General features: G+C 38.3%; 1 protein-coding gene across 2 annotated transcripts in view; it reads right to left on the bottom strand.

The window, feature by feature from the left end:
• CPO (carboxypeptidase O) overlaps window positions 1-16983 on the bottom strand; it is a 45828-nt gene extending 28845 nt beyond the window's left edge. Inside the window, exon 1 of one of the 2 annotated variants that reach the window (XM_054679236.2) lies at window positions 8010-16983. Coding sequence is in view for 1 of the 2 variants with exons in the window: in XM_001138601.7 (XP_001138601.1) it covers window positions 3304-3371 (68 nt within the window). In the remaining variant the exon portion in view is untranslated. Of the gene's footprint in view, window positions 1-3303; window positions 5690-8009 lie in introns of those variants that run through there. The other variant, XM_001138601.7, reaches the window with a different exon arrangement.
• Window positions 16984-22460: the final 5477 nt, after the last annotated feature.

Here is a 22460-nt window from a genome sequence, read left to right as displayed (position 1 = left end):
AAAAGTGAATGGTCTAGGATTTAAGTGAAAGCCCCGATATTAAAAATGCTTATCACTTGTATGTGAAACTGAAACACAATACGTAAACCTCAGAAACTCGAATACTTTGTTCAAATGAATGCTTAAACCATATACTTAGAAAAGGCTATTCTCTGTTTCTAGGCAATTTCTTGGGTGATGCATAAAACATGTAGAGAGGGGAGGAAAAAGCTGGCTAATCTCCCAAATTATCACCAGTCTCATCTCACTGATCAAATGAAAAGATTATTGTACTTTGTGTATTCTTTTTGAACAGGAATTCATAAAATGTTTAATAGAGAAAATGATCCTTTGGGGTACATTATTAATAAAGTCTGCAGATCAAAGATGATGGTCTGATAGCATTTTGACTGGAATGTATAAAGAGGCCAAAAAATCCTAATGAATATTGAGGCAAATTTTGTATTTTAAATACTTGGTGAAGAAATAGTTACATGAATATTTCATGATAGTTCTGTATTTTCAAACTTTATTTTTCTGCTTACAAAATTAACATATGCCTAACATGGAAAACGTAGAAGTTACGGAGAGGTAAAAAATGAGGAGAAAAATAGAAAAGAGAAGGAAGAATTATCAATAATTCCACCTCCCTGAGTTAACTGCTACTGATATTTTGGCATATTTCCTTCCAGACTTTTATCTGTGCATTTATTTTTCTTAAATGCAGTGCAGATTATATCTATATATACTTTTGTATTCGTTTCTTTGTATTCTGTATTCTACCAAAGACATTTCCTCAAACCAATGAAAACTCTTTAATGGTTGCACACTATTTGACAGTAAGTATATGTTACACAGTATCATTTATTTAAATATTTTCTTCTATGCTGGATATTAAAGCTATGTCCCTTTTTGTTTTTATACTATTGTAAATAATTCTAGAGATAATACCTTATTGTGTAAATCTTTGTTCTTATTTTTTATTATTTCCTTGAGCTACATTCCAGAAAGAAGAATTAGTAGATCAAAGAGGATGAACATTTTCAAGCCATTTGATTGATATTGCTAAATCCCAAATGATTACACAGAGTTACACTTTTTCAGGATGTATGCAATATATAACATAGGGGAGATTACCTCCCTAAATGCTCAAGAGAAATATTACAAAGCTTGTAATCTTTATTAATTTTAAATTTTCTAGACTACTATCACATGTAGTGAATAAAGATTATCAAAAATTGCAGCTAACATGTTTTGAGTTGGCGAGAGTTACATAAAAGTGACCATTATTTTTTATATCAGTAACTAATAATTTAAATAAAAACGGCCAATAAAGACAAGCACGGTCAAGTGCAGTCAGGAGGAACCATCCAATGGAAGCTGTCTCATCTGAGTCCCACTGCCTGAGCCTAGTCACTTCAATAATTTAACCTGGGCTTGGAATCTAATTTTTTAAATTAAAGTTTTATGTCATGTTCATTGTACGATATTTGCAAAATGAATAATAGTTGAGGGAAGGGAGAAAATATCACCAACCAAAGATAACAATTACCATTTTAGTACATATTTTTATTTTATTTTTTAAAGTACTCCATTAGATTTATATACAGCCTCTTTCCTTTAGCATAAAACGTACATTTTCCTATGCCATTAAAAAGTTTTATACTTATTTTTCTATTGCATGAATAATATCCCATTGTCCTATATCACATATCAGCATTTACATAACCTAACATAGACATTCAAGTTGTTTCCAAATATTAGAATATATATATTATAAATAAAGTTGTATCCCAGAGCTGCATAAAACTCTTTCAGACTTTAGTTTATTTCCTCAGTATAGATGTCCAGTATAGATGGCAGGAACACTAGGCCAAAAGATTTATGTTTTAAGGCTCTTGATATTTTTAAGCAGCATAATTTTTTTTGTATTTCCTGTAAAAAATGTAAGAGTCTTCATTTCCAATTTATGGATGAGGAATTTCAGAAAGGAAAATAAATGCCCTATGTATATGAAACCAAGTAAACTAATGGAAAAATGAGAAAGAAATATTCAAACAGGTTTTTGATATCACAGAGATCCTGGACTCTGTAAGTATCTGAAATTGAACTGTCTATAAAGATAAGGAACAAGCCGAGGTCACACAATTATTGTGGGACAAAAATTGGAGTGGGTTTCTATGTTATGTGAGAGCAAGTTCATTGCAAGATTTCTTTAACCATGAAGCAAAAGAGGAAATACCAATTATAACCACATATACTTCATGAGATATGCTAAATGAGCAAAATAATGATTTGCATATGAACAAGGGAAAAACACACTTTATATGGAAACTATACACACACACATACACACACACACACAGATTTCAATAGAATGTATTTAGAGAACTTATGATTCATTAAGAGTAGGGAGAGACCACAAAAATGGGCAAATGACATTAATGGGCAATTTATAAAATGATAAAATTAGTAATAAACAAAATATTTACTCTTATAAATCAACAAAATACAAAGGAAGTCAACAATGTGTACTTTTTACTTGTCAATTTGCCAAACACTTAAAAAGTGCTTTCATACACTGTTATTGGAAGTGTAGACTGATGTAATCTTTCTAGAGGGTAATTGGGCAATGTGTAGCAAGATCCTTACATTTTCCTCAGTTACTGACCCAGTAATTCCACTTCTTAGAGAAACAATTAAAGATTTGCAAAAAGCAAAAAAAATTATGTAGCTGGTTGCTCATCACAGCATTATTTGTAAAAATGAAAAAGCAGGAATTGACTAAATGACAGAATATTATTAGCAATTTCAACTGTTTTAAATAAATTGCTAATGCCATAGGAAAATTTCTGTAATACAATTTAAGTGAAATATTTCAGAAATAGTGCTGCATACATAATCAGGTAGCTATCTGAAAACATTAATAGTACTTATCTCTAGGTGAAATTATTTGGTCATTTTAACATTTTTCTTAATAATTAGGATAATGTGATTTACCAAATGAGATACTATGAAAATGAGGGATATAGAATTTGTATTACAATTTTCTTTTTCCGATCACAAAACATGACATGTCTATTTGTATATCTCATGCATTGTGTTAGGAAATGTTTGCTAGATATTTATTCATTTATTCAAGGATTATTAGAGGATTATGATTATTCAGTGATAAATTTCAGTGGTCTTTATTATTCTCGTCTCATGGTGGTATATATGAGTAGCAAGGAAGGAGAAGCCAGCTGCATTGGTCTTAAAAAGAAACCATTCAATTTAGACAATCTAAATTATAATAATCAGTTCCTCTTCCCACTTTACACTCACCTATCATATCCCAGCCCTCCAGGAACCAGCATCCCCAAAAGATAAAGGGTTTCAAGCAGAGGCTTCATTCTGCCACACAGTAAGTTAGAAAATTCTGGGCCTCTCTGGCAGTGGATCAAGTGTCCTTGAGAATGAATGCATCAAGACTGTGGCTCCCACAATCAAGATGAGATAAATCAGTTAGTGGATGTCTCAGCAGAAAGAGTCACGGGCAATTGCTTTATTAACTCTCTCATGTCCTCAAACACCTTTTCCAGTGTGGGAAATGCTGTACCATTTGATATTTCATTTCTTCTCTAAAACCAAATTTACCTGAGCTCTCAACTTCACCAGATCCTGAAATAAATTTCCTCCCTATGTAAAGTCACCTAGGAGTATTTCTAGGAACCCCCATCACTCGTACTCAGGAGCAATCATTCCTGCTCTTCCCCTCACACAGGTTGGATGGGAATAGTAGGCTAGTCTTTGTGAATCATGAGCCTGTTCATGAGACCAGAAAGAACACTCTGCTCTGGTCAAAATGGACATGGTCATTATTCAGAATCTCCACTTCCTCCTTCAATCTAAGGCTTTGATTGGGGTCAAATGCCTTCTCTTTTTCTGATGAACCACATCACCAGCTTCTTAAACAAACCCAGATCTCTTCAAATCTGAGCAGTGAAGACAGTTTCAATCTTTTCCCATGTGGATTTTACCCCACGCCCCTCTTACATGAAGGACTCTGTCAGATACTCCACCATGTTTTCAGACATAGCCAAGTTATGCTTGAGTCTCATTGACCAGTAAAATTAAAGACTCATGTTAAGACCATTGCTAATAGTCTAACTGAGCAAGGCAAACTTTAGTGCAGAGCAGGTAGAGTATTTAAATGGAGTCCTTGCCATTTAGGGACCCAGTTTAAATCTTCTGCCCTGTATTCATGTATTCATTCTACAAAAATCTCATGAGTACCACTGTATACCAGACACTATGCTAGATACTTAAGATACAAGGGTGAACAAGGCAGAGTCCCTTCTTTTATGGAACTCACAGTAGAGTTGAGAGAAAAATAAATGCGTATACAAACAAATGTTACAGTTTCAAGTAAAGAGAATGCAGTTAAAAAAATAGAGGAGATAAGCGCTTCCATGCTGTCTCCAGGCATGCCATCCACCCAGTCCCTCCATGTGTTTAGCAACCCAGAGGCTCTCCAAACTCTGTTCCCTGGTGTTTTTATGAAGACTTCATTACACAGGTATGATTGATCATATCATTGGTCATTGGTGATTAAATAAATCTCCAGTCCCTCTTTCCTCCCCAGAGATGGGAGGGGATTACTGAAAGTTCCAACTTTCTAATAACATGGCTGATTCTCCTGGCAATCAGCCGCCATCCTTAGAAACTTTCCAAAAGTTACCTGTTCACTTAAACTTAGCCATAGTCAAAAGGGACATCATGAATAACAAAAATGGCCCTTTCACCTTTATTGATCTTATCACTGAGGAAATTCCAAGGGTTTTAGGAGCTCTGTGTCAGGAACCAGGGACAAAGACAAAATATGTATTTCCTATTGTATCACAATATCATGATGGTGTTTAAAGCCACTGGGCTAGAGGAGTTCATCTAGGGTGTGGGTATAGACAGAGAAAGACAAAGACTGAGACCTGGGCTGACCTAACATTTAGAGGACTTGGTAGAAGAGAAGAATCCAGCGAGGGAATTGTGAAGAACAGCCAGTGAGGTAGTTAAAAAATGGGTGACTATTGTGTCCCAGAAGCCAAATGAGGAAAGCATTAAAAACAAAAAAAAATGGGAGTTACCCACTGGTCAAACGAGGATGAAGAACTAACCAATCATAACCAGCAGGATAGAGGCTCCTGGAGACCTTGAAAAGAGCAATTTCAGTAGATAACGTGGTGGGGACAAACGCCTGCCTGGAGCTTGTTAAAGAAGGAAAGGGAAGTGAGAAAGTGGAGGCGGTGAGTATAGAAAACTCAGCATAGCTTGCCTACGATAATGGCACCTTAAAGAAAACTGCATTGTTAGCATTTTGCATCCTTCCCTTGGGATTTAGTTAATTCAAAAATCCTGAATTTGAATTTTGCTGTTCAGAATGAGGGGTAAAATGCAACACTCATGCCACTCTCTTCCTCACCCAAGTGAGGGGACTGGCAGGAACCTTGGTAGTACTAATTTTGGAGCAAGGGTTCTAATGGTGCTGTCAGTTCCACAGAAAGAGAGGGGGACCTGGAAGTTAAGGGTGTCGTCTTTCCATACTCTTGCTAATTGGAATGGGCTGAGATGGATTCATGGCAGAGGGACGTATGGGTAGTCTAAATAAAAAGAAAGACTACAAAAGGCTTCCCCCGCTACCAATATGTAGTTCCATACAGTTATTCTGAAACAAAAGAATATAAATAAAAGTTTAAAAACACATAAAAATGTAGTCAAATAATACACACAAATTGTTAGTAAAAACCTGCAAATAATTTTTTAAATGTGTTGTGAGGACATTTGATATTACTACACAGGATTTTCTTAACTGTCACTGATAATTGGATTTTCCTCAATCCCCACGTCCAATTTCACTGTAATATGTGGTCTCCTGCCAACCCCCCTGGCCAAAGATTATCTTTCTGTAACCTTATGGAATGCAAGCAGTAACCCAGGGAACTCAGGGCCAATGAAGTGGAACCATGGGCTCCTCACTAACAAGGGTGAATTATTATCACATCTTTCCTGGTGATTAGATTATTTCTTATCGTTGTGTTTTATAGCTTTCTAGTTAGTCATCTCCACACAATTTATTCACAATAATAGTGTTTTATTATTGCTGTTTTACAGTTCCTATAACAGTAAAATTTGTTCTCAACTCTATTATTACAATATTCAACTACTAATGGATATTCTTATTTTTATTTGATTGTGTTTTAAAGCCATAACAATAAAATTTACTCCCCAAAATATTACTGCAAGTTTTATGCTCTTTAAACTACTTGATAGAATGCCTGCAAACACATGTGGTCCTTTAAGCCACATGAGAGAAAGCCTGCCAACATATAAACATTGTTCTAGGGGAAAAAGGGGGGGGAATTGGTTTCAATTATGGTGAAACTTGCGTTCTTTGATGGAGTAAGTAATGGGATGAAAGAAATGAAAGGACCTTAGAGATAGCTGATTTCAAAGAGAATTATATTCTAATTGGTAGAATTATTCGTTTAAAAAATCAACCTCTTTTTAGTACCTGCCAAGCCCTACACATTTCCACCGACTTCATCCTCCAAAATAATGTGCTCTCAAAAGGCCCATGATTTCTCTGGGCTCAAAATTGCATGGCTTGTTGCCACATTAGTTGGATAGAGGCTGCTATGAAATATTATTACCAAAAGCCAGGGTCATGTTGAAGGTGAACAGCTTCAGTGACTTAAGAACTGGAAGGCACACAGCCAAGTCAGGTCACTACCTCTGCTGCTTGTCAGTTGCTCTCATTGACCCTGAACCCAAGGACATTGCAATAAACTTCATCACTTGCTTGGTGTGCATTGTTTGTGCCTGGAACACTGAATCAAAGGGACTATAACATGAATTATGATCCACCTAGTGGAGCAAAGTACCAGTGGGATTCAAATAATTGGTATATCAGACTGGCAGCAATTAAGGTGTGGTTAAGGGCTTGGTCTCAGATGGATAATACATTGACTTATGGTCACAAGGAGAGCTGGAGGCAGGTTGGGTGGAGATATAAGCTGGTTGACACTCACTCAGAACTTATAGCCTTACTAGCAGAAGAGGCAAAATCTAGATTTGATTTCTGAGGCAGCACCAAGGAGAGGTTCTTCTGACAGAAGCTTCAGCAGATTGCTGCCATCATCTAAAGCAAGAAATGAGCAGATGGATAGATAGATGGATGGATGGATGGATGGATGGATGGATGGATGGATGGGTGGATGGATAGATGGATACATGGGTCCACAGATGCATGGATGCATGGATGAATCTGTATCTATGTTCTAGTCAGATGGCATAAATCCACTGACTAGATGTAGCCTCTCATATACACAGGTAGGGACTTAGCTTGCTGCGACCATCTTCTTTCCTTTGCCCAGCTGTGGAAGTGTGCAAGTCAGCTCTACCTTCAAGAAAGAAACCGCTGTCAATTTCTCACTATGGGTAGCTTCAGAATCTGACTCTGTATTCAAGCTGGGACTATGTGCTACCTGGACATCCTCTAACCAATGACTGAGCACAGAACTGGCATAAATGCTCACCATTGAACTAATGCAAGGTGCCTCTAGGAGCAAACTTCTGGTGGCTGTACCACAGTCTGAGGCCTTTCTGGCCAATCTTCCTTTCCTCCCTCTATCTTTTCACAGATGTCAGATCTGGGTGTAAGGCTCTCCTTGCTTTCTCTTGCTTTTTCTCCTCTTTATCTTTCACAAAAATTACACCCCTAAAATCTCTTCTACTTTCAACTCCATCTTGGTATCTGCTTTTCAGATGATCCAGCCAACACACCAGCCAGATCCCAGAAAACATGAAAATAAATGAATGTAATTGATCTTGAGCTATGTGGATCTTTCTGAAACTTTGTGGATAATTAAATTCAGAAACAAAACTGAAGTTTGGAAGTAACAGGGATAATCCTACATGGCTAGGCCTTAACAGGCTTGTGACACACAGCCAGAAAGCTACAGAAAATTACATGGTAGCTTACTAACATTCCTTACCAGTTGGCTTTTTGAAAAAAGTGTTTTCTCTTTCACTGCTTGCTCACCCTGGCCAACATGTGGTAGGCGCAGGGTCCTCAGCCTTTCCGTGAAGACGATCAACGTTGCTCTTTCCCACGTGCTGATGTATTTTCTATTTGGATCATCTGGGGAGGGAAGAGGAGCAAAGACGAAATGTACACTCTCAAGTGCTAAGAGTAGAGGTGGAGGGTGAGGAAATGGAGGAGGTTTTAAAGAGGAGTTGGATTTCCACCAGAAACCCCAGCAATCTGCAGGGCATGAGGTGGGGATAGAACTGAGGTAGGGTAGGGCCATCAGCTTGGGAATTAGCCACCGGATAATTTTCCATCTCTTTCTCAGCTGGACAGTATTTCATTGTGCATCAACTACCAACTAGTTTTCAAAGAGAATGCTTCCAAACCATCACCCTGAATCATCATCCTGAAAAACTTGATCAAGAGGGTTATCATTCTGAGTCTCTGCTTCCATCCATTGCTCAGGTACTTAAAGGAAAGACAACCCAATTAGGACAGGTTTCCTTTCCTTATCTGCATTTTGCCCCAGGTTGTCGTCCTACATCTTCTCATTTCTGCTTAATATATTCAGCAAGGTCATCACAGATCACTGCCTTCCTTGTCAGAGTCTCAGTGCAACGTTAGATGGGCTGGGTGCAGAGTAATGAGTTAGAATTCAGAAGCCTCGCGTTCTGAATCATGTTCCTCCATTTCTCAACCATGCAATTTTCAGCAAATCTCACTTGTCTTCTGTTGTAAAAAAAGAAAAAAAATTATACCTGTTCTGCCTTCCTCTCAGGTTGTGGAGCACATTAACTAAAGTAATGTATGGAAAAACCCTTTGAAGACTGTGATGCCATCAAAATGTATGGTATAATTATCATTGACACTAATAACAATGATCTGTGACTAGATTACAGTGCTATGCAGGATTACTCTAACATAAGACCACACAATACCAAAGAGAAAAACCAAACTCCCCAAAGAGCATAATATCAAGCTGTTTTTTTTTTTCTTTTACTGTGAAATATCTTAATGTAAAGTTCATCAGAGGATTTTCCTAAAAAAGGGGGGTGGGTGAAGTTTCTCAGCTTTATATATATTGAAAAAACAGATTTCTGAAATGCATTTCTGAAATACAGCATCTGTTTAAAATAAGCTATATCTTAGCTTCTAAAACCAACCGTATATAATCTACATAATCCTAGCTCTCTGTTTATAAAATAATAACATTTTCCAGCATAATTGGCTTTTTAAATAAAATATACATAATTTAATGCAATTTGTATATTCCTATTCCTGAGGGTTTACCCTATATCTCTAAAATAATTTCTATAAAAGGATAGACATGAAATTTCTACTTTATTTTATAAATTGAGATTAATTTTACACTCAGAGAAGTAATTGCTACTAAAATTATTATGGGGTTTAATAAACCCAAATACTGTATATTCAGAAGTCCAATTCCACATTTATACACTGAGACCTCCTAGATTTCACAAAATTTCTACTTGTTATTACCATTCCTGGAAATAATATTGTCAGTGGAGGGTGAATGTCCTTTACCTTAACTTTCCTATCTCCTTCTTGCTTCTGTTATCATTTTCTTAACTCCTTAGAAGGATGCCATGCTGTTCTGCAGGGAAGTCTTTTAAAAATCAAAGTAAGTGATACAGTTATTAAAAAAAGGTATAGAATTATTACTGTGTCCAAGATACTGTACTTTAATGTACAAACACCCTTTATGCAGCAGGATCAATTAATAACCCCAATTACAGAAAAGGAGACTGAGTCACAGAGAGATCTTCATTGACCATGCTATTTGCTGTGGTCTAAATGTCTGTGTCCTCCCCCAGTTCATTTGTGGAAACTTAATCCCCAGTGCAGTTCTGTGGTGGCGGGGGGTGGTTGCATCTGGGAGGTGATTAGGTTATGAGGGTGGAGCCCTCATGGATGGGGATTCATGCTTTTATAAAAGAAGCCCAAGAGAGCTTGTTTGCACCTTCCTCCATGTGAGAACGTCCACGTGAGGATGCTGCAAGAAGGCCCCAGCTGTAAAGCAAAGCCCTCACCAAACACCGAATCTGCTTGCGCCTTTCTTGGACTTCCAAGCCTCTGGAAGTGTGAGCCATACATTTCTGTTGTTTATAACTTTGTTATAGTAGCCTGAACAGACTAAGGTATTTTTGTTATCATAGCCCAAACAGACTAAGACATTATCTAAAACCTAATATCTAAAATTAAATTAAATGTGAGCTCAAGACCAGCCACATCAGTATGACCCCGTTAGATGTGTTAGGGCACTGTTAGAAAGGTAGAATCTCAGCCTCCATTTTAACAAGATCCCCAGGTGATTCACATTTTAAAATCTTTGTACTCATTTGTTTATTGTGGGTCCTGTTTCTTAGAATGATGGCTTCCAGCTTTATCCATGTCCCTGCAAAGGACATGTTCCTTTTTATGGTTGCATAGTATTCCATGGAGTGTATGTACCACATTTTCTTTATCCAGTCTATCACTGATGGACCTTTAGGTTGATTCCATGTCTTTACTATTGTGAATAGTGCTGCAATGAACCTATGCCTGCATGTATCTTTAAGATAGAATGATTTATATTCCTTTGGGTATATACCCAGTAATGGGATTGCTGGGTCAAATGGTATTTCTAATTCTAAATCTTTGAGGAGTTGTCCTACTCTTCTTCACAATGGTTGAACTAATTTACATTCCCATCAACAGTGTAAAAGCATTCCTATTTCTCTGCAACCTTGCCAGCATTTGTTGTTTCTTGACCTTTTAATAATTGCCATTCTGACTGGCGTGAGATGGTATCTCATTGTGGTTTTGATTTTCATTTCTCTAACGATCAGTGATGTTGAGCTATTTTTCATATGTTTGTTGGCTGCATGTCTTTTTTTGAGAAGTGTCTGTTCATATACTTTGCCTACATTTTAATGGGGTTGTTTGTTTTTTTCTTGTAAATTTGCTTAATTTCCTTGTAGATTCTGGATATTAGCCCTTTGTCAGTTGAATAGATTGCAGAAAACTTATCCTACTCTGTAGGTTGTCTGTTCACTCTGATGATAGTTTCATTTGCTGTGCAGAAGCTCTTTAGTTTAATTAGATCCCATTTGTCAATTTTTGCTTTCATTGCAATTGCTTTTGGCAATTTCTTCATAAAATCTTTGCCCTTGCCTATGTTCTGAATGGTATTGCCTAGATTTTCTTCTAGGGTTTTTATACTTTTGGGTTTTATGTTTAAGTCTTTAATCCATCTTGAGTTAATTTTTGTATAAGGTGTAAGGAAGGGATCCAGTTTCAATTTTCTGCACATAGCTAGCCAGTTCTCCCAGCACCATTTATTAAGTAGAGAATCCTATTCCCATTGCTTGTTTTTGTTGGGTTTGTTGAACATCAGATGGTTGTAGATGTGCAGTTTTATTTCTGAGTTCTCTATCTGTTCCATTTGTCTATGTGCCTGTTTTTGTACCAGTACCATGCTGTTTTGGTTACTGTGGCCTTGTAGTGTAATTTGAAGTTGGGTAGTGTGATGCCTCCAGCTTTGTTTTTTTTGGTTTTTTTTTTTTTTTTTTTTTTTTTTTTTTTTTTTTTTTTTTTTTTTGCTTAGGATTGCCTTGGCTATGTGATTTCTTTTTTGGTTCCATATAAATTTTAAAATACTTGTTTTCTTTTTTTTGAGATGGAGTCTCACTCTGTCACCCAGACTGGAGTGCAGTGACACGATCTCAGCTCACTGCAAGCTCCACCTCCCGGGTTCATGCCATTCTCCTGCCTCAGCCTCCGAGTAGCTGGGACTACAGGTGCCTGCCACCCATGCCTGGCTAATTTTTTGTATTTTTAGTAGAGATGGGGTTTCACCATGTTAGCCAGGATGGTCTTGATCTCCTGACCTCGTGATCCACCTCGGCCTCCCAAAGTGCTGGGATTACATGTGTGAGCCGCCATGCCCAGCCCGTTTTTTTTTCTAATTCTGTGAAGAATATCAATGATAGTTTAATGGGAATAGCATTGAATCTATAAATTGCTTTGGGCACTATGGCCATTTTCATGATATTAATTCTTCCTATCCATGAGCATGGAATGTTTTTCCATCTGCTTGTGCCCTCTTTGATTTCCTTGAGCAGTGCTTTATAGTTCTCCTTGAAGAGGTCCTTCACTTCCTTTGATAGCTGTATTCCTAGATATTTTATTCTTTTTGTGGCAATCGTGAATGGGAGTTCATTCATGATTTAGGTTTCTGCTTGTCTGTTGTTGGTGTATAGGAATGCTTGTGATTTCTGCACATTAATTTTGTATCCTGAGACTTTGCTAAAGTTGATTACCAGCTTAAGAAGTTTTTGGGCTGAAATGATGGGGTTTTCTAGATATAGGATTACGCCACCTGCAAAAAACACACTTTGACTTCCTCTCTTCCTATTTGAATATACTTTATTTCTTTCTCTTGCCTAGTTGCCCTGGTCAGAGCTTCTTCCAACACTATGTTGAATAGGAGTGGTGAGAGAGGGAATCCTTGTCTTGTGTCAGTTTTTACGGGGAATGCTTTCAGGTTTTGCCTATTCAGTATGATATTGGCTGTGGGTTTGTCATAAATGGCTCTTATTATTTTGAGATACATTCCTTCAACATCTAGTTTACTGAGAGTTTTTAACATGAAGGGATGTTGAATTTTATCAAAGGCCTTTTCTCTGTGTATTGAAATAATTGTGTGGTTTTTGTCTTTAGTTCTGTTTATGTGATAAATTATGTTTATTGATTTGTGTATGTTGAACCAGCCTTGCATCCCAGGGATGAAGCCAACTTGATCGTGGTTGATAAGTGTTTTGATGTGCTGCTGGATTTGGTTTGCCAGTATTTTATTGAGGATTTTTACATCGATATTCATCAGAGATATTGGCCTGAAGTTTTTTTGTTGTTGTTGTATCTCTGGCAGGTTTTGGTATCAGGATGATTCTGGCCTCATAAAAAGAGTTAGGGAGGAGTCCTTCCTTTTCAATTGTTTGGAATAGTTTCAGAAGAAATGGTACCAGCTCCTCTTTGTACCTCTGGTAGAATTCAACTGTAAATCTATCTGGACCTGGACTCTTTCTTTTTGTTGGTAGGCTATTTATTACTGCCTTAATTTCAGAACTTGTTATTGGTCTATATAGGGATTCAGTCTTGGGAGGGTTATGTGTCCAGGAATTCATCCATTTCTTCTAGATTTTCCAGTTTATTCACATAGATGTGTTTATAGTATTATCTGATGGTTGTTTATATTTCTGTGGGGTCAGTAGTGGTATCCCCCTTATCATTTCTGATTGTGTTTATTTGAATCTTCTCTCTTTTCTTCGTTACTAGTCTTATTAGTGGTCCGTCCATTTTACTGATTTTTTTTCAAAAAACCAGCTCCTGGACTCATTGATTTTTTGAAGGGTTTTTTGTGTCTCTGTCTCCTTCAGTTCTGCTCTGAGCTTAGTTATTTCTTGTCTTCTGCTAGCGGTGGGGTTTGTTTGCTCTTGGTTCTCTAGTTCTTTTAGCTGTGATCTTAGGGTGTTGATTTGAGATATTTCTACATTTTTGATATGGGCATTTAGTGCTATAAATTTCCCTCTCAACACTGCTTTAGCTGCATCCCAGAGATTCTGATACATTGTCTCTTTGTTCTCATTGTTTTCAAAGAACTTCTTAATTTCTGCCTTAATTTTATTATTTACCCAGGAGTCATTCAAGAGCAGGCTGTTCAATTTCCATGTAGTTGTGTGGTTTGGGGTAGGCTTTTTAATCTTGAGTTCTAATTTGATTACACTGTGGTCTGAGAGACTGTTTGTTATTATTTCAGTTCTTTTGCATTTGCTGAGGAGTGCTTTACTTCCAATTATGTGATCAATTTTAGAGTAAGTGCCACGTGGTGCTGAAAAAGATGTATACTATATTGTTTTGGGGTGAAGAGTTCTGTAGATATCTATCAGGTCCACTTGGTCTAGAGCTGAGTTCAAATCCTGAATATCTTTGTTAATTTTTCTGCCTTGATGATCTGTGTAGTACTGACAGTGGGGTATTAAAGTCTTCCACTATTATTTTGTGGGGGTCTAAGTCTCTTTGTAGGTCTCTAAGAACTCGTTTTGTGAATCTGGGTACTCCTGTATTGAGTACATATATATTTAGGATAGTTAGCTCTTCTTGATGAATTGAACCCTTTAGCATTATGTAATGCCCTTCTTTGTCTTTTTTTGACCTTTGTTGGTTTAAAGTCTATTTTTTCAGAAACTAGGATTGCAACCCCTTCTATTTTCTGCTTTCCATTTGCTTGGCAAATTTTCCTACAGCCCCTTATTTTGAGTCTATGTACGTCTTTGCACATAAGATGTGCCTCTTGAATACAGCACCATTATGGGTCTTGTCTTTGTATCCAGCTTGCCATTCTGTGCTTTTAATTGGAGCATTTAGTCCATTTACATTTAAGGTTAATATTGTTATGTGTGAATTTGATCCTGTCATCATGATGCTGACTGGTTAGTTTTGCAGACTTGTTAATGTAGTTTCTTCATAGTGTCACTAGTCTGTGTAGTTCAATGTGTTTTTGTAGTGATTTTCCTATCCATGTTTAGTGCTTCTTTCAGGAGCTCTTGCAAGACAGGCCTGGTGGTGACAAAATCCCTCAGCATTTGCTTGTCTGGAGAAGATTTTATTTCTCCTTTGCTTATGAAGCTTAGTTTGGTCAGATATGAAATTCTGGGTTGGAATTTCTTTTCTTCAAGAATATTGAACATTGGCCCCTGGTGTCTTCTGGCTTGTAGGGTTTCTGCTGAGAGGTCAGCTGTTAGTCTGATGGGCTTCCCTTTGTAGGTGACCTGGCCTTTCTCTCTGGCTGCCCTTAACATTTTTTTCTTCATTTTGACCTTGGAGAATCTGAGGATTATCTGTCTTGGGGTAGATCTTTTCATGGAGTATCTTACTGGGGTTCTCTGGATTTCCCGAATTTGAGTATTGGCCTGTCTTGCTAGGTTGGGGAGTTTCTCCTGGATGATATCCTGCAGTGTGTTTTCCAACTTGGTTCCATTCTCCCCATCTTTTTCAGCTACTCCAGTTAGTCGTAGGTTTGGTCTTTCCACATAGTCCCATAGTTCCTGGAGATTTTGTTCTTTCCATTTCATTCTTTTTTCTCTAATCTTGTCTGCTTGCCTTATTTCAGGAAGATAGTCTTCAAGCTCTGATATTCTCTCTTTCGCTTGGTCAATTCAGCTATTGATAGTTGTCTTTGCATCACAAAGTTCTCGTTCTGTGTTTTTCAGCTCCATCATGTCATTCTCTAAACTGGTTATTCTAGTTAACAGCTCCTGTAATCTTTTATCATGGTTCTTAGCTTCTTTGCATTGGGTTGGAACATAATCCTTTACCTCAGCGAAATCTGTTATTACCCACTTTCTGAAGCCTACTTTAATCAGTTCATCCATCTCAGCTTCAGCCCTATTCTGTGCCCTTGCTGAAGAAGTGTTGTGATCATTTGGAGGAAAAGAGGCTTTCTGGCTTTTGGAATTTTCAGCATTTTTGCATTGGTTTTTGCTCATCTTCATGGATTTATCATCTACCTTTGATCTTTGAGGCTGATGACCTTTGGATGGAGTTTTTGTGTTGGGGGTCTTTTTTGTTGATGTTGTTGTTGCTTTCTGTTTGTTTGTCAGTTTTTCTTCTAAGAGTCAGGCCCCTCTTCTGTAGGTCTGCTGCAGTTTGCTGGGGGTCCACTCCAGACCCTCTTCACCTGGGTATCACCAGTGGAGGCTGCAGAACAGCAAAGATTGCAGCCTGCTGCTTCCTCTGGAAGCTTTACCCCAGAGGGGCACTGTCCTGATGCCAGCTGGAGCTCTCCTGTATGAGGTGTCTGTTGACCCCTGTTGGGAGGTCTCACCCAGTCAGGAGGCACAGGATCAGAGACTCGCTTGAGGAGGCAGTCTGTCCCTTAGCAGAGCTGGTGCGCTGTCCTGAGAGAATCCCTCTTGTCAGGATCAGCTGAAGAGCTGGTGCACTGTGCTGGGAGACTTCCCCTTGTCAGGATTAGCCACTCTCAAAGGATCATTTTTTAATATAAAATCAAGACTCTCATATAAAATGAACATGGGTCAAAGACTTTAATGCATTAATTAACGAGATCCAGTAAGATGTTATGATCAGTTCAAAAGAGAATTCAGAGAATCACATATATACATAGGTAATACAAAATGTTAAAATAAATTTACAAATACCTACAAAATTAGTCCATTGCATCCCACTGAACATTGTTCACTTGCATTTTTATGGAAAAGAATCATTTGAATTATCAGACATTTTCTACAATGTGGAGAGTTGAAAAATAGATCAAAGGCAATGAAAGACAGAGATAACCACAAACAATGCTCTAGACAATGTCTAGGTTTTCCATAGTAGATGCCCCATAATCTTTGTGGTGCCTTGTACATTTTTTCCTGACAGCACTCAGTGTTTTTGAGGTCTAGCAACAGATTCTTGTTGGGATAGATAGAACGGCTAGATGAAAACCACGTAAGAAGTCGCACTTAGGAATTTGAGTGAGATTAGTTCAGCTAATTGCATCCTCAAATACCTGCAGCCACAGTGAAGCCAAAATCCAAGCTTCATATGGGGTAGCCTGACTCCAGAGATGTCTATACACATTTTTCTGATGAGGAGGTCAAATTTCCAATGTTGCTTGGAAAGGTGTTGCTTTAGTCGTCAAGCTGGCTAAGCTGGGAAAGAGGAAGAAAATGCACCAAGAAACTCATTCAAGTCGGAAAGATAAGGAAGGGGCTCTAATATTCTAATTGAGTGTTCCTCAGCTGCTTGCATATACAATACCTCATTTAAATTTCCTATCAACCCTGAAAGATAGTTACTTGTATCCCTGTTTTTCCTACAAGGAAGCTGCAATTTCAAAGGGTAATGGGATTTTCCCAACTGAGGGAAGGAATTTGAACCATACCTGTCTTTTCAAGGTCCATACTCTTTCCTATAGTTTAATTTTGCTGATTAGGTTAGTTCATTTATCTGTCATTTTTAGGAGCCTCCAAAACTTTCTTATGGAAGCTATAGTTGTCACTCTGAAAGAGAAAAACAATTACATGTCAATGCAGTCTAGGTTTATTCTAGGAGATTCAGCAGCAACTTGAAATTTCATTTTTAGTCACCAATTTCACTAATATTTTAAAAATTGCTTTGCAGATATCTGAATGTTTCTCAGATCTACCTTTAACTTCTTGCATTTTTTTATTAAGCTGAGATATTTAAAATACAAACACTTCCCACAGGCACTTTACAGTTGTAGAAAAAAAAGTGCTATAAAGTACCAAAAACTTGGAATGTACAGTTATTATCATGAAGATGCTGAAGTTGAGAGTCTCATTTGAAGATCTGTATGTTTACTTATTTCTAAGAATCTATGACTAGTGGATCAAGCTACAATTACACAGTGCAGGGAGCACAGTCTCTCAACTTTCTTTGGGAAGCAATGCGATTGAGCCCCTTCGGTGATGAAGAAGTAGACTCCACTCCCAACACTACTGTTAAACTCAAGTGTTACTCTTAAGTCTTTTTAAACCAAGTACCCGAGCCTCAGGAAATATTTCAGTTTCTCTTCTGAACTTTGCTCATGAGTTTTTCCTAATAATCAGTGTGCTGCTAATAATTTGTATTCAGCTTGTTTAACACTTAACATCTTCACGTCATCTACACTTTCCTGTCGTACTTTGCAGCTGTGCAGGATCTCTTCATATTGAAATATCACAGCCCACTTAATATTTCTCCCTGCAATGTGACACTAGGGTAGGGACAACCTGGCTAGGTATATGGATTTTTAAAATTGGTAACGATAAAGTAAATATGGCCCTGTTCGTTCTTAAGGACCAATACACATGGATTTTACAATAACTTAGCTGTCTAAAACCCATTTAGTCAATAATTTCATTCTAAAATGTACTATTAGTGGTCTAATGTTAGTCACTGACCAGTTCTGATCAATGTACAAATATTTGGGGTATATTTTCTTAGGATGTATGCTTCACAAAGTAGAATTAACAGGTCTACCATTACTTTATTTTTTTAAAGGAAATAATCAGTGAATTGTAATTCCAATAATCTTCCAATTATTGGAATTCCAATTGTATTTCTAATAATCTTCTGGTAATTTAGCTGCATCCACTTCTTCCCTGCTCTAATCTGTTCTCCACCCTGATCCCAGAGAAAGCTTTCCAAATCTCAACCTTGCTCATACCCTTCTATGACTTCCAATTGCCTAGGGTTAATATAATCTCCTTGTCATTCCCCAGAGACCACATGGCTTGGCCCCTTATAACACCAGCATGGTCTAGATGAAATAATCACTGTCCCCTTCATACCTCAACTCACTCATCCATTTATCAAGGAGACCCTTCCTGGCCCCCTCCTACTCTTAATTGGGTCACATATTTCAATTATATGGTCTCCTACTAAAACTAACCAAGGGCATTGTACAGCACTAATTAATGTGATCATTTGGTTATTGTCTGTTTTTGACATTAGATTCTAAGCTTCATGAGGGTAGGAATCTGCCTCTTTCTGTTTACCACTGCATTCCCAATGCCTAGCACAGTGTCAAGTCCAGTAGAGGCACTCAATAATTGCTGGGTGAATGAACAACAGAATGAACAGTCACCAGTTAAACACAAAAATTGCAGTTTCTTCTTAGTCCCTATAGTTTTATCTATTTATTTGCTAGTTTGTTTTGTCTGGGCTTTTCTGATTTTGCTTTATTTTGTAGCTGGTTTCACAAAATTGCATCAGAAAGAAAAAGAGGAGGTATGAACTGAACAGGTACCAAGACCTTCAAAGAATGTTTTCAGACGATCTCACTTAGTCCTCGTAATCTGTGAGGTAGATATTATTTCTCTCTCTCTTTTTTTTTTTTTTTTTTGGAGACAGAGTCTCGCTCTGTCGCCTAGGCTAGAGTGCAGTGGCGTGATCTCGGCTCACTACAAGCTCTGCCTCCTGGGTTCACACCATTCTCTGCCTCAGCCTCCCAAGTAGCTGGGACTACAGGTGCCGGCCACCATGCCCAGCTAATTTTTTGTTTTTTTTTGTTTTTTTTTTTTTTAGTAGAGACGGGGTTTCACCATGTTAGCCAGGACGGTCTCAATCTCCTGACCTTGTGATCCGCCACCTTGGCCTCCCAAAGTGCTGGGATTACAGGCGTGAGCCCCCACATCCTGCGTATTGCTCTCATTTTACAGAGGTGAAATTGAGTCATAGAAATGTTATACAAAGTTATACTACTAAGACATGGTAGAGCCAGAGTATGAATCGAGACTTGCCTTTGGCTGCTGAACTTGGAGCTGGGGATCTTGCTTGGTCTGCAGGCTGGGTAGTCATAGTCATCTACCCATCATCTTAGCAAGGCTTTGAGCCTCCAGTTTTCTCTTCTACAAAATGAGGACTAGAAGCCCATATTAATGTATATTTCTTTAATCACTAGTAATAATAGGAAGTCTCCCACTATGACCTACTATGAATGTGTGATGACCTACTGTGATGACTTTCTATTTGTTGTGTAACTTACTATCTGTTTCCTTTATCAATTAGCAAGGAGTGGTAGGTTACAAAAATGGGTACAAGTCTGCCCCTTCCCTGATTCCACACACTGTAGCGGTGCTCTCTTGCACTGACTCTGAGATTGGAACTGTGACTTGTTTGGCTCATGGAATAGTATCCAATGCAACACAAGCAGAGGTGTGAAAAAATGCATGTGCACTGGGGTTTGCCCTCAGGCTGTGCTTATGCCACATAGGAACAAGCATGGACTAGAGTTTCAGATGATGAGAGCAAGTGTCCCCATTGCACTAGCCAATAGCTGGCCACCTTTTAGAGGCAGAAACACCTAACTGACCCCAGAGGCCTGAAGAAGCCAGCACAGATCAGAAGGATCACTGAGTCCAACCCATGGATTCATGTGCCAAATAAATGCTTGTCGTTTAAACCATGACATTTTGAGTACTGATTTCATATGTATATTATTTATTTTTTTATTTGTAAAGACTGAAAACAACAAAAACATCTAAAACCACAGTTTCTGGGAGAACGACTTGTTCTTGCCCATCTGGTACCTCTCTTTGGACTTCACCTTGGCTCCCATTGGCCTTGCATTTAAGAGCAGGGTCTCTGAGGGTATCCTTGTTGATGACAGTTTTTGTCCAAGGGAATATCCACAGAGCATCTTGTGGGCATGACGTGATTGTGATTATAAACTTTCACAAAAGACTTGATCCTTGACCTCTTGAAGATTTTCTTCTTACCCAAGGCAGTTGTCCTGTCTCCTCCACAGTTCTGCTTTCTTCTGTAGTCACTTATGTCATTCTAATCCTTCTCTACCTGACTGCAAACTGCTTGACAGCAGGAACAGTATATATTTTCCATTTGTTCAGTGTCTTTCACAGAGTATATGTTCAGTACCTATTTGTTAGAATGATGTGAAGTTCAATTATCCCAGAAAAAATTAGTTCTTGATGCAGTCTTCCTGAACCTGTGAGTGTTCCCCACTTCTTTGAAAACTTATGGAATTTTCAAATCTGTGCAAATCTTGTTTCCCTGCCTGGTATTATCTAAATAGAATATCTGCAAAACGGAAAGCAGAAGTCTTTGGTAGCTCAAAAAAAGACCATAAAACAGACATGTAAATTTAACTGACTAACATGTCAGTAGAAATAGGTTTTAGTTACCAGTAAAATAAAGAACTGAAGACTTGGAGACTGTTTCCAGGTTTGTGCCAGCCAGCTGGGCAGTACCCCCATGTGCTCGGTTCAGGGTCCACAAAGATGACTTGGGTATGGTCTGTGCTTTGAAAACCAGGGTAATAATAGTGACCAAAAGCTATGACAGTTGCAAAGTTTAACCACATGATTATGCAAATTTCATTTTATCTACTTTGAAGAAAAATTATCTGTACAAATTCAATGTCAATATTGTGGTTTAGAAGTAAAGTTCTAATATCTGTTTTCTTCTGTCACTCACAAATCTATTTTCAACTAGAATCTATTTGTTGTTTAAATGCTTTTCCCCTCCTTACCCTTAATGATGGGAGGTTCCCACTGGATTGTGAGGAATTCACCGAAAAGTAGAGCTTAGAGACCAGGAGACATTTGGACTGCCAAGGTCATATCCCAGCCCTGCTTCAATCCTCATTTTTCTCATAAGCACTCCGCTCCCATGGCCTCACCCCAAATATTTCCTTCATCTGGATGTGTGCCACCTCTCAAATCCTACTCAACCCAGCCCTCATGGTGCACTGTGTCAGCAAGACTCTCGCCAGCACCCTTAACATCTTCACCCTGTGCCACATCCACCCTGCAAACCTTCTAACCACCTTGGATCATTTACACCATCTGCCTCCTTTGCTTCTCTACCCAGGCTTCTGAGAGAAATAGAAGAATCTCACAATGATGACAATGCTAATGTTTATTCAGCCAGTATTTATCGAGCATCCACTGTGCACTGGAAACAGCAGAAGAAATTGCTAGACTCAGAGCAATACACAAAAAATAAGAGGGAGGTTCTCTTCCTTCTCAGAGCATATAGTCTGATGGGGTGGGGTGGTGAGGTGGAGTTCAACAGTTACCCCATAATGTGATAAGCATTATCAGGATGGAATAGCACAGTGCCCTGGAAGCCCAAAGGAGGGCTTCTAAATCAGAGACTTAGGAAGACAGAGAAATCTTTGCCACTTCAAATTCATGGCCTTCAACTTCACTGGGATACTTGGCGCCATTCAGCAATCCTTTCTTTGTCTAGTCAGCTCCACCTCAATTCCCCCAATGATGGTCAAACCTTCATTGCTCTCAAGAGCTCCACCCATTCTTAACTTACTCATCTCTCAGCAGATGACACAGCCTCTGACTGTATTGAGGAAGTCCAATGCATATTTAAGAATCCACCTTTACTTCAACTCCTCCCCTCCTGACTTAGAAGAGAAGGTGCCCTGCTTTTGACCCTATCTCTCTACCATCACCCCCCAATTCATCTTGAGATCAGGACCCTGACAAATTGGTTTATTTTCTTCCTTGCTTATATTTCCTTATATTCAAGCTCTTCCTCCTAACTATTCAATCCCCAGCTAATAAACATATATAAACCTCTCTTATACAAAAGGTAAACTATAAATAAATAGAACAACCCAAATATTTTCAGGTTTCACCAGCTTCCAGATTAAATCTAAATTGTAACCGGGTAAAATAAAATTACCAGTTTACAAATGTTCTCTAGCATCTTGCAGATAATTCTAACCTAACCTCCACCCACTCCTGCCTCCAGGTATGCCTAGGATTCCCAAAGGAAAGGGAGGTCTCACACGTGTTCATGAAAAAGCTGTGTTCATTTGTTGCTGTGCTGCTTTGCTAGTGACCTTCCTCTTCCAGCCCACCCTTAG

The sequence above is a fragment of the Pan troglodytes genome, chromosome 13 (assembly GCF_028858775.2).
Source record: "Pan troglodytes isolate AG18354 chromosome 13, NHGRI_mPanTro3-v2.0_pri, whole genome shotgun sequence".
NCBI lineage: Eukaryota > Metazoa > Chordata > Mammalia > Primates > Hominidae > Pan > Pan troglodytes.
This window is presented reverse-complemented; position numbering and strand designations above follow the sequence as displayed.